Source organism: Panthera tigris, chromosome A1 (genome assembly GCF_018350195.1).
Source record: "Panthera tigris isolate Pti1 chromosome A1, P.tigris_Pti1_mat1.1, whole genome shotgun sequence".
Taxonomy (NCBI): domain Eukaryota; kingdom Metazoa; phylum Chordata; class Mammalia; order Carnivora; family Felidae; genus Panthera; species Panthera tigris.
Window position 1 is genome coordinate 114,101,869 of NC_056660.1, and position 12,874 is coordinate 114,114,742.

At 40.8% G+C, this 12,874-nt stretch overlaps 1 protein-coding gene across 8 annotated transcripts in view; it reads right to left on the reverse strand.

The window, feature by feature from the left end:
- Positions 1 to 4,446: 4,446 nt before the first annotated feature.
- CDC25C (cell division cycle 25C) overlaps positions 4,447 to 12,874 on the reverse strand; it is a 33,760-nt gene continuing 25,332 nt past the window's right edge. For 2 of the 8 annotated variants that reach the window (XM_042984770.1, XM_007077857.3), the window contains 7 exons: positions 11,330 to 11,482; positions 9,860 to 9,961; positions 8,245 to 8,307; positions 6,849 to 6,947; positions 6,171 to 6,304; positions 5,212 to 5,323; positions 4,447 to 5,013 (listed from right to left, as the gene is read on the reverse strand). In XM_042984770.1, the coding sequence (XP_042840704.1) occupies positions 4,864 to 5,013; positions 5,212 to 5,323; positions 6,171 to 6,304; positions 6,849 to 6,947; positions 8,245 to 8,307; positions 9,860 to 9,961; positions 11,330 to 11,482 (813 nt within the window). In that variant the 3' untranslated portion in view covers positions 4,447 to 4,863. The remainder of the gene's footprint in view (positions 5,014 to 5,211; positions 5,324 to 6,170; positions 6,305 to 6,848; positions 6,948 to 8,244; positions 8,308 to 9,859; positions 9,962 to 11,329; positions 11,483 to 12,874) is intronic. The other 6 variants (XM_042984760.1, XM_042984765.1, XM_042984762.1 and 3 more) reach the window with 4 other exon arrangements.

The window sequence follows — 12,874 nt, forward strand, 5'->3', positions numbered from 1 at the left end:
TGGGTAGGAAGACAGGCTGGGAAAAGGCATTTCCTCAGGAGGCCCACTCTAAGTGTCTACTCAGTGCCATCCCCATGGAATGGACCAGGAAGGCAGGAACAGGGTCAAACTGCTAGGCTGAGAGCAATCCTAATTCCATATGTAATAGGCCGGCCTTTTTGTGAGAATAATGAGATGCCTGGAGCATCTTTCTGCCTGGGCACTGGAGTGGAGAGTCTGACATCACTGGACCTTTAATGATGATTGGTAACCAAAGCTAGGGGAGAGATGAGGAAGCCTCTGCAAATAAATTTGACTCCAACACTTATATTGACAGCTTTTCCAGCACACCCTCTGCCCACCAACCATGTCCCCTGTGACTGCCAACACCTGCTAGATAAGCAGCATTGCCTTTGGGAACCTTGTAGATAATGACAAATGAGGCAGTCTTTTCTATAAAGATGATGTTATTCAACTGTCATTCAATTCAATAATGTCTTTTGAGACTGATTATGGGTTCAAATTTGTACCGGGTGCAAAAATGATTAAGAGACAAAACTTGCCCTACAAGGCTTTGCAATCCACTGATTGGGCTCAACAGTCTGAAAACCTTGCATCTTACTCCACTTCATTTGTAATCTTGGTTTCTGCCTTCTATCAGGCCCTCTCTCACTGGTAAGCTTTAAATCCTGCTGCTACCCTCACCTGGGATATTAACAGTGTGGTGAATAGTTAAGAACACAAGCTTTATAGACCTTCTGGGTTCAACACATGCTGGATGACCTTGGGCACAGCACTTAATTTTTCTGGGCTTCAGTTTCTTCATCTGTAAAATAACCTATTTCATACAACAGTTGTGAGGATTATACAACTATATATTGAGTAAAGACTTTAGCATAGTGCCTATCCAGAGCAAGCACTGAATAAATGGTATCATTCCAGGTGGCATGCAGAAGTTAATTTTTCTGTGACCTTAGCCAGCCCCCACCATCAGATTTGTAGCTTTGGAGCTGAATGCTACAGTACTTCTTCTCTTTGCCAGAGTGCTTATAGGGATGGGAAAAAAGGAAATCATTTTCTACATTGTCAGTCTCTCTTTTTTTAATGTTTATTTATTTATTTACAGAACACACACCCACGAGCAGGGGAAGGAAAGAGAAAGAGAATCCCAAGCAGACTCCATGTTCAGTGCAGAACCCAACATGGGGTTCAAACCCATGAATCTCAAGATCATGACCTAAGCTGAAATCGAGAGTCAGATGCTTAAATGACTGAGCCACCCAGGCGCCCCTACCCTGTCAGTCTCTTGAGGACAAGGGCAGTTTGTGAGATCAAGCCCTGCGGTTGGATTCTGTACTGACAGCACCGAGCCTGCTTGGGATTCTCTCTCTTTGCCCCTACCTGGGGCATGCACACACATGCACTCTCTCTCAAGATAAATAAATAAACTTCAAAAGAAAAGGTTTAAAAAATAAAATAAAATAGGGATGCCTGGATGGTTCAGTCGGCTAAGTGTTAGATTTCAGCTCAGGTGATGATCTCGAGGTTTCTGAGTTTGAGCCCTGCATTGGGCTCTCTGCTGTCAGCATGGAACCCGCTTCAGATCCTTTGTCTCCCTCTCCCTCTGTCCTTCCACTGCTCTCTCTTTAAAATAAACATTTCAAAAATAAATAATAAAAACAAAAGGAATTGGTGTTTCCTTAACATTTGCATGAAGTGGATGGGGAAAGAGAATCTTCCATACCTCCTCCTCACTGTAGAAGTGAGGAGAAGGGAAGTCATATTGTTCTTTGTTGAGGATTTGGTAATGGCAAACCCATTCAGAGTATGGACACTGGAGCCATATTGCCTGGGTTCAAATCCAGATTCCACCATTCATTCATTACCTATGTGAACTTTTTTTTTTAATTTTTTTTTTTAACTTTAGAGAGAGAGAAAGCACAAGTGGGGGAGAGGGGCAGGCAGAGAGAGAGAGAATCTTAAGTAGGCTCCATGCTCAGCAGAGGCTAACTGGGATCATGACCTGAGCCAAAATCAAGAGTCATTTGCTTAACCAACTGAACCACCCAGGTTGCCCATTAGCTGTGTAATTTTTTAAAAGTTACTGAATCCCTCTGTTTCTTACTTTCTTTATCTGTAAAATGTGCCTAATAATAAGTACCTGCCTCACAGGAGTGTTGTGAAAATTAAACTAGTTGATACATATGAGTTCATAAAAAGTCTTGCATATAATAAGCACCCGAAAAATGTTAACTACTGTTATTATTCCTGAAAATAACATAAATCAAATCACATGGTACCTATGAGGTGGGAGGATATTACAAGAAATTATACAGGAAAATGGTGCCTTTTAGGCAAATACAATTTTTCATAAAGTAGGTAACTAATTAAGCCCTAGTTTTTGTTTTGAAACTCAGAATTTCCACTTAATTAAGATTACTGAAAGCGCTGCTATAAACATTTATAGCAGCGCTTTCAGTAATAGCCAAATTATGGAAAGAGCCTAAATGTCCATCACTAATGGATAAAGAAGATGTGGTTTATATATACAGTGGAATACTATTTGACAATGAGAAAGAATGAAATCCTGCCATTTGCAACAACGTGGATAGAACTGGAGGATATTATGCTGAGTGAAATAAGTCAGTCAGAGAAAGACAGATACCATGTTTTCACTCATATGTGGATCCTGAGAAACTTAACAGAACACCATGGGGGAGGGAAGGGGAAAAATAGTTACAGAGGGAGAGGGAGGCAAACCATAAGAGACTCAAATACAGAGAGCAAACAGAGGGTGGATGGGGGTGGTGGTGTGGGGGAGAGGGGAAAATGGGTGATGGGCACTTCTTGGGATGAGCACTGGGTGTTGTATGTAAGCGATGAATCATGGGAATCTACCCCCAAAATCAAGAGCACACTGTATACACACTATATGTTGCCCAATTTGACAATAAATTATGTTAAAAAATAATACTAATAAAATAAAATGGGACTGGAAAAAAAAGTTACTGAAATGTGAACATGAGCACCAGTCTCTTCCCAGGTGGGGGCTTGGTTCTACTTTTCTGGGGAAAATGATCAGGAAATGACCCACTAGGTTAGGCAATAAGTCAGGGGACTCCCTCCTCATACTTGGAAGTGGAGGTACTTCAAACATTTTCCTCCTCCAGCTACTAGGAGTACCTGTTTGGCAGGCGTAAGGATGTGGGAGTGGGACAGAGAAGCAGCATCTTCCCCTCAGCCTTCTCCACCTAATACAGCAACAGCTCTTCTCTCCTTTCCCCTCAGCCCTCTGAGCACTGAGCTCAAGGGCTCAGGGAGAAGGCCAGAGAGGTAGCTTCCTTTTGCGCAGAGAGGCAAGTGCAAGCAGCGGAGGCTACGGACTCCAGAAGCTGCCTTAAAGGATACAGCAGCGCCCTCTGCTGGGAAGCACAACCGCCGCACTCCAAGAGAAGCACACTAGCGAACCTTGCAAACATCAATCCAGCTACTGCCCTTCTTCCCTCCCACTTACTTAAAAAAAGTCTCTTGGCCCCAGAACCTGGGAAGATGTCACTTTTGTCTCTATTCTATCTCAGCCAGGCTTCAGAGCCCTTTGTCCTCTTCCAGTCCTGGGCTAGCACTCCTACCAGGTTAATGCAGAATGACAATGATCAGTGGCAATTCTACCACCACCCCCAGGCCATAGTGCTGTATCTCACTATGAAGACGAAAGCATGGTTACATTAAAGAACTCTAAGAACAGAAAGCCTGGGATAGTGCTGGAAAATAGTATAAAAGGTCTTCCTTAAGTCTAACTGCTCCTGCTTACTACTTTTGTATCCTTTTATTCCTATCTTCAGATAGCACAGATATCTATTTTCAACTCTCCAAAGTCCTAAACTTATCTCTGTGAGATGTGAAATGAAGTGGAGAAAAGACTGTGGGAAATGAGAAAAGTCAAAATTCCACTGTAGACAAGGAATCTTTTTGAGCCCAACTCAGAACTATAACCTGCCTTAGACATGCCAATCATCTTGGTTCTCTGAGCCTAGTTATCACAGCATGCTGAGTATGGGGCACACTTTTAGGTAACTCATACCTTGGAATGGTCTAGGAAAGGATAGCCAGGATATTGCTGGAGAATGCAGTTTAAAAGGTTTTCCTTAATTCCAGAGCAGTGGTTCTCAAGGCATGGTATGCATCAGAATCACCTGAAAGGGAAATTTCAAAACCCAGAATTCTGAGCCCTAACTCAGAAGTTTTGTTTTAGTTAACTGTGTGATGCCTGAAAATTTACATTTCAAAGAAGTTCAGATGATGCTTACAGTTCAGGGCCCAAACTTTGAGAACCACTGGTCTAGAGAAAAGCACCTTGCCCTCAGCTATAAATCAAGATGGTTACACCTTTGTTTAAAGGAGTCTAATTTGGTGATCTCTTCCTTATAAAGACCTTCTAGGAGTAGACTGAGCTCACAATCAAATCTCTAATTTTGTAGTGTTTATTTTCCCATTTAAGAAAAAGAGAGAGAGGGAAACAAAGAAGCAAAGTACAGAGAAAGAAGATGCCCAACTCCCTTGCACAGACCCAGGGAGAGAAAGAGCTGGCTGGTTTGTAAGAAGACATTTAATTGGGAAGAGAATGTAACCACTTCCTGAAGCAACACAAATCTCCATCCAACCCAAAGCTACAGCCTTCTAAAGCCAGCTCCGGGACTTAGTCAACAGCCAGCAGTTTTGCTAAAACCAACCCCCAGGCCTAGAATTTCATTATCTTGGCAGCCTGTTGGTTTGCAGCCATCTTTTAACAATGTTGGGTTTTGCCACATTCAACATGGCTCTTTCTGTTCAGGGTTTCTACAGTGTCTTTGGGTGACTTGTAAGCAGCAAACCACTGATCCATTGTCATGGGCTCACATCCTTCACCAGTAAGGCAATCTGCTCCTGCAGCTGCCGCTCCCCTTCCCATGCTTTGCTCTGGCTTCGACACCTCAGCAGCTCAGCCTTGTGGTCTTGGTGATGCATAGGGCAGTAGCTCTGTGGTTCACACAGTTCCTGAAAGGTAGGGGACAAAGTAAGGGATACTCCAGTTTCCAGAACTCTGCCTACTAACTATAATGGAGATGCTGATAGTAGTAGCTAAGAAGAGCAGCAGTTTCTTCTCGGAGGGCTTTGCAGGCCCTGGAAGTTTAATGCTAAAGTTGGCTCCCCCAAGTCTGAGCTCTCCTGTTGCCCACGTGCCCCGTTCTTTACCGTATATTCTGGAAAGAAGTCTCTGTAGCCCCCTTTAAGGATATATAGCTCTGGATAGTACAATGCAGGATACTGGTTCAGAGCCCTGTCCTCTTCTCTGAGAGAGCGGCACCTTTAGAGAAAACCCAGAGGTGGGTGGGGTGAAAAGAAACAAGGTCAGGATTCTGTGGACCATTTGCTGGGGAGGGGAACAAAGAATAGACTATGGGTAACCCCAAAGGACTTCCAGATCTCACTGTTTTTGCAACACAAGGTTCAAGTAGTCACTCTTTCTCCTTTCCTTTGTTGGTATCTCATTCCCAATCCTTTTTCCTTCACTACTCCAAACTTTAAAAAAAAAAAAAATGTTTTTAAAAAAAAATTTTTTTTTTTTTAACGTTTATTTATTTTTGAGACAGAGAGAGACAGAGCATGAATGAGGAGGGTCACAGAGAGAAGGAGACACAATCTGAAACAGGCTCCAGGCTCTGAGCTGTCAGCACAGAGCCCGAAGTGGGGCTCGAACCCACGGACCGTGAGATCGTGACCTGAGCCGAAGTCGGACGCTTAACTGACTGAGCCACCCAGGCGCCCCAAAAAATGTTTTTTTTTAAGTTTATTTATTTTGATGGTTGGGGAGAGACAGAGAAAGAGGGCGAGAGAATCCCAAGCAGGTCCCACGCTGTCAGTGGGGAGCCTGATGCAGGGCTCCAACCCACAAACCGTGAGATCATGACCTGAGACGAAACCAAGAGTCAGATGCGTAAGTGACTGAGCCACCCAGGCACCCCTCTGCTCCAAACTTTTAAATTGTAGAAACCTTTCCTTCCATTTCTCTAACCTTTAAGCTGCAATGGAAAATATGCATTCTTCATTCATTCATTCATTCCAGTCTCTGTCTGAACTGGTCTGGGAAGGCTCCCTGGTTTTAAGTCCCAATTCAAGGTCCATTTCCAACATCTGCCCATGTAGACACTCACATTCGGGGACCCCTTTCTGAGGAGAATTCACAGTGGAACACGATGATTATTCTTTTCTGGGTGTCCAGAGGCATGACAGGCTTCTTCAGAAAGAAGTCATATAGTTCTTCCTGACTGTACAAATTTAAGGCTCCCTGTAGAAGAATTTTGGTAAGTACTGTATTTCCTTAAGCACCTCTGGACAGTTACAACACTTAGAAATAACTGGGATACCATCTTGGGATATCTGGGCAAAGAAGTCTAGACTATAAGCACTTTTGGGGCATAGATCTAATTATATCTCTGGGTCTATCCCCAAGGTCTGGCATAGAGCTTGGTATGTAGTAGGTATTCAATAAATGTTTGTAGAACTGACCCTCCAACCCCTAACATGTAGGAATCGTTATGAGGAATGTCTGTGAGTATCTGCAAAGTGCTTCTCAATTCTTGCATTAATATTTTAATTTGAAGTAGGAGCCCTTGGCTCCAACAAAATAGGGGGAGATCGGTCTAGGAGGAAAAGGGAAAGTAAATTGCTCGACGTACACAGAATTAGAATAGAAATGAGGACTTGCAGCCTTATCCAAATGTATAACCTCTGCCCTGGTTCTGGAGTTCATAGGGCTTTTATCCATAGACTCTGCTCAATAAAGAGGTACCTCCAGCCCCTCCCAACTAATGTCCCCTATGTAACCTCACCTGGATGTGTCCTCCCTGGTACTCATATGGATAGCGGCAATCGATGATATAAAACTTCTCAATCAGACTCTGGAACTTCCCTGACAGTAAGGCAGCCACCTGCACAGAAACAATGATTAAACACTCTGCTCCCAGTCACTCCAAGGGAGAGAACAGCCCTTCACACAGTTCGTCATTTGTACTCCCATTAGTCACCTAGGATTCTACTGTATGCCCGTCCTCCAAAGGCCCCCTATATTTTGAAATGGAGCAATGGTTGCATCCCTACCCTCCATTCAAGAGGATAAAATAGGAAATGGTCTTTCTGGAACACCGAAGTAGCTAGTATTGCCAAGACACCAGAGAAAATCGTATTCAAGCCACTCATCTGGAGGCAGGCATGGCTGCATTGAGCCTCTCAGAAGACACCCAAGGACTTCTGCAGTGGTACAGGTAGCAGGTAGCAATTCCGACTTTGCAGGAAGAAATGGGAAATGGTTCCCCATGCTCCATCATAAAGGAAGAAAACAAATCTTTCAGGAAAGGATAAGGAAGGAAAAGGTCGACATCCTTAAGCTACTTGTAAGAGTGTAAATTGGTTCAACCTTTCTGGAGTGAATTTTGTAAATGTAAGTGTAATTACACTTTGACTCAGTAATTTCTATTCCAACATCTTTAGTGAACAGAAAAGTACACAAAGATGTGGGACAACAATATTCATCCCTGCTTTCATTATTTTAGGTTATCAAAATATTACAAATAACTTAAGTATTCAATAATGGGGGTTTGGTTAAATTATACATGCCAATATAACAGAATATTATATAGTCATTGAAAGGATAATATAGATTTTTTTTATTGATGTAAAAACATATTTACAATGTCTTGCTAAGCTAACTTCAACATGTATAGAAGCTAACATGTTCATTATGATTCTATTTTTATCAAATATGTTCCAGAATAAAATGTGGAAGGCCATAAGGAAAATATTACTAGTGGTTATCTCCAGTGATGAGATTATGGGTAGGGTGACCAAATAACTATTGCACAAACTAGGACACTTTTAAGAGTGAAAGAGAACACTATAAATAATTACCCCACGCTGAAAGGTGTCAATGGGATTGTAACCTCTAAACCAGGATATAAATTTGCCTCAACTGAGTGATTTTGACTTTCTTCCTGCCCTCCCTTCCTTTATTGATTTCTCTCTTTCATAACAATTTTATATCACTGGCTTAATTAAAAATAAAGGCAACAGAATGGGATAAACGGGACTCCTTTAACACAGCTTCAGTTGAATGAGGTGCCTATGTGAGTGAACACAATGAAAGAAATATAATGGAAGTGGGATTTTAGGGACAGAACAGACCAGATGGTAGCTTATGTAACCAGTTACCATCTCCAGAAATCTGCTTACTGTTTCTGGGTTGATGTACTTCAGATCTTGGTGTCTCCCTGACACGGTTGGCAGCACACACACCTAGAAATACCCAAGAGCTGAAATAACAACAAATTTTCTATACCCCAATTTGAGATTAAAGACCACAAATTGTCCTCCTTTCCAACTGACCTTAAAACCCCAGATGCCTTCAAAACAATCAAGAGTCTCTATAACTTGCATATGTAGCAATCCATTTCTAAGAAGTGATTCTAAGGAACTAATCAAGGATGTGCACAAAATTTTAGATTTAGCTATAAATATGTCCACCTTGGTATAGTTCAAAAGGAAAACTTGTAAAAGTAAATATGCTACAAGAACAGCTTTATCAAGAAATTATGGGCAGGAATGCCTGGCTGGCTCAGTTGGTAAAGCACGTGACTCTTGATCTCAGAGTTGTGAGTTCAAGCCCCACAGTGGGTGTGGAGATTACTTACAAATAAAAAAGTAAAAAAATAAAAATCTTTTAAATAATTATGGGAAGCCAAAAAGAAAAAGAAAGAAAGAAAGAAAGAAAGAAAGAAAGAAAGAAAGAAAGAAAGAAAAAAGAAATACTGTACTATTAAAAATTATGAAATGATGTTGGGGTGACTGAATGTCAGTTAAGCATCTGACTCTTGATTTTGGCTCAGGTCATAATCTCCTGGTTCATGGGTTTAAGCCCCATGTTGGGCTCTGCGCTGACAGTGCAGAGCCTGCTCGGGATTCTCTCTTTCCCTCTCTTTCTGCCCCTTCCCCGCTCTCACCCTCTCTCTCGAAAGAAAGAAAGAAAGAAAAAAGAAAGAAAGAAAGAAAGAAAGTTTTTAAAATTATGAAATGATGAAGCAGAACTGTTTATTGACATGAAAAGATGTTCTTGATACATTAAATGAGGAAGAAAAAAAAACCCAGTAGATCACAAAACAGTATAAATCATTTTTTGTGAAAAAACAAAAAAACCCAAAAATATGTATTTTGTGTATGTAAAATATGCATGTGTGTTTGTGAAAATACATAGAAAAAAGTCTGGAGGAATATATACCAAGATGTTCATAAGATTTGAGGTATATTGCATTTTCTACTTTTCCTGTAATGACCAAGTATTATTTATATAATTTTAAAAGATTTTTTTTAATGTTTTATTTTATTTTTGTGAGAGAGACACACAGAGTGTGAGAGGGTCACACAGAGTGTGAGAGCGTCAGAGGGAGAAGGAGACACAGAATCCGAAGCAGGCTCCAGGCTCTAAGCTGTCAGCACAGTGTGTGATGTGGGGCTCGAACTCAAAAACGGTGAGATCAGACCTGAGCCAAAGTCAGATGCTCAACTGACTGAGCCACTCAGGCACCCTAAAAGATATTTTTAAAAAGAAAAAAGTAAAAAACCTCACACTTCCCCACTGCTTTGGATTTTCCCAGAATTAATAAAAAGTGCTTTTTCACTGGAAAGGCTTGGGGTCTAGATCTACCGTGATAGCACCTTCAGTTTATCAAATAGTAGTTGGTGAGGATACATGATTATACCTAGTGTCCTCTGCAAGCAACAACAACAAAAAAAAGAAGACACAAATCCAAAATGACTAAGTGAAATATAGGATGAGCATAATCAAACTCACCTTGGAGAAATCACCAATCAGAGACCCCTGGTTAGACTCTTCCTCCAGCATCTGAGTGATATTAATGTCACAGAGAGAGACTGCTTTCTTTAGACCTAAGCCCTGAAGATGACAAGATTTCCCCCACCCCAATTCCTCATGTTAAAAGTTTAAAAACCAGGGGAGAGAAGGAGTGGAGACTTATTAAAAATATGCACACCTTTTGATCTAATAATTGTTTGTTTTCCTAGGGAAATAAAAATACGCACAAAGATTTGTCTGTAAAAATGGATATCCCAGCAAGGTTATAATAGAGAAAGATTATTAATAAATAACAGGGTCTTGTTTAAACAAATCATATTCTACACATTATATATTACTATTACGCAATAACAAGTATGTTGTAGGGGCACCTGGGTGGCTCAGGGAGTTAAGTGTCTGACTTTGGCTAGGGTCACGATCTCATGGTTTGTGGGTTCAGGCCCCAAACATTGGGCTCTGTGCTGACGGCTCAGAGACTGGAGCCTGCTTTGGATTCCATTTCTTTCTCTCTCTCTGCTCCTCTCCTGCTCATGCTCTGTCTCTCTCTTTCTCAAAAATAAATAAACATTAAAAAAAAGTATGTTGTAGATTAATTTCATTGACATGAAAATAAGTTCATGATATCCTTAAAAAAATGAGAAAACATGTACTTTTGTAATACCACTTTATAAAAGAAAACAAAAAACTGCATCAAAAAAAGAATCTGGAAGAACATACACCAGCTAACAATAATTATCTCTGGCCTATGGGATTATGGACATTTCACAACAGCTTCTTTTTTTCTTTTTTTTTTAATGTTTTTTCATTTTTGAGAGACAGCGACGGAGTACGAGTCAAGGAGGGACAGAGAAAGAGAAAGGGAGACAGAAAATCTGAAGCAGGCTCCAGGCTCTGAGCTGTCAGCGCAGAGCCTGACGCAGGGCTTGAACTCAGGAACCGCAAGATCGTGACCCAAGATGAAGTTGGATGCTCAACTGACTGAGACACCCAGGCGCCCCTCACAACAGCTTCTTTTGTTTATGTGAAACTTATGTACTATAAAACAGCCAAATGTATTTAGATTTTTTTATAAAGGAGAGGTAGGAAATGAGGGCTAAGCTTTTCAAAAGTTGCTTGCCACCAAACAGTGTGTTCCATGATGCTATTTCTGTCAGAATGCAGTTAAAACAGCAGTAAATATCCTTACCATTCAAGGTTCCCTTGTATCCTCTCAGATCTTAAAAGGGAAAGTTGGGAAGACAGTATGCCAACATCATTTCCAAAAGTATAATATAAAAAATATTTACTGTTAAATATTTTATACATGGATGCAGATGTAGAAAAGACAGAACAAAGAGATAAAAAGCAAAAGTAATTAAAAAGAAGATATACTAAAGCAATCCTCATACCAAAAAAGCAGAAAAGACGAGAAAGAGCATTAAACAGATTCTCATCTTGAAAAGTTCTTACCTTTCTGAATTCTTTGTTGTGAGAACAATACTCCTGTTTTACTTTATCCGCTATGGGATTGTCCTTGAATTTTACCACCTGATTCAGTCTTGGCCTGTTCAGAGTCTCTGGCAGTGAAGGCGAGCGATACAAGGAGCTTCTATTCCAAGATGCCTGTATGGGAATATCACCCCCCGTCCCCCGCCATGTTCTTACTCCTCTAAGTGTGTCTGCAGGCCAGCAGCATGAATATTCCGGGGAGCTTGTTAGAAATGAAGAATCCTAGATATTGGACCCCAGACTGAATTAAAATCTGCACTTTAGCAAGTTGCCCAGGTGATTTCTAGCAACCCTAAAGTTTGATAGGCAAAACCTTAGGTAAGCAACCACTCTTCCCCTCCTATTAACATCTTTCTCCTCAGACTGCATGATGTTTCATCTCCCCCAGATATATTAACTCTAAGCCAAACCAAATTCACCACGTGACCATCTTATACACACCAATTCTTGTAAGAGAAAGCAAGTGCAAACTCAATTCCTCCAGTCAAGGGAAAAAACAAACAAATGAACCTAATCCCACAATTTCTCTATAGGATCTTAAGACTCTGACAATCAACATTTAAGGACCCAAACAAAATAGAGGATGACAAACCAAAAAGGTCAGTCTGGGTAAAAAAAAATACTAGGCAGCAAGAGTATGTGTCACTTTTTTGGGTAGTAGTTTCTTAGAGGGACAGAGAAAAAATACCACTCAGCTTTCTTATAAAGGAGGTTGTTAGTGGGAAAGAAAAATAGCAAAATAAGCATCCTGCAAGGGAAACAGGAACACTAGAATCTAATATCAAGATTACTATTATAGGATTGATATTATGAAGACTATCAGGGGAAAAATGGATTAAATACGATGAAGAACTAGCCTTGGAGTTACTGGCCCAGACTAAAGTGTAACAGGATGGACTACTGTCTCCTTGAAAGCCATGATTTGGGTATTATAACCACAGGCAGAGGGATATATTAAATGACCTCTGATAACAACTTTCAATTTATCTAAGATTCTTTAAAAGAAATGTTTTTAAATAATCTCGACACCCAACATGAGGCTCGAACTCACAACACAGAGATCAAGAGTCCCATGTTCTAGTGACTGAGTCAGCCAGGTACCCCTCAACTAATCCAAGATTCTTATCTTCTGTTCCCATATACCTTCTATCTCTTGCCTAGATAAAAGCCAAAAGTTTCTACTTTATACTCTCACCTCACTAACTGCTATGGATTGATTGAGAAGTGAGCTAGATAATAAGAGAGCTATAACTAGAAGACAAGTTGATGGTCAATGGTTTCTGGGAGAATAAAAAAAGAACATCAAAATTTTACTTTATAGTAACTATATTACAGTGTTTGTCACATCGATGGTCCCATCTAAGGAAAACTCCACTGTTCATGGTACCAGCTGAAGGTACAGTTCACATTTTATATACCAATATTTTACACAGACCTTTTCCCTTGGATCCATGCCAGTCAACTCCCTACCTCCCCACAACCCTGTCCAGAGCCACTGACAGGCCC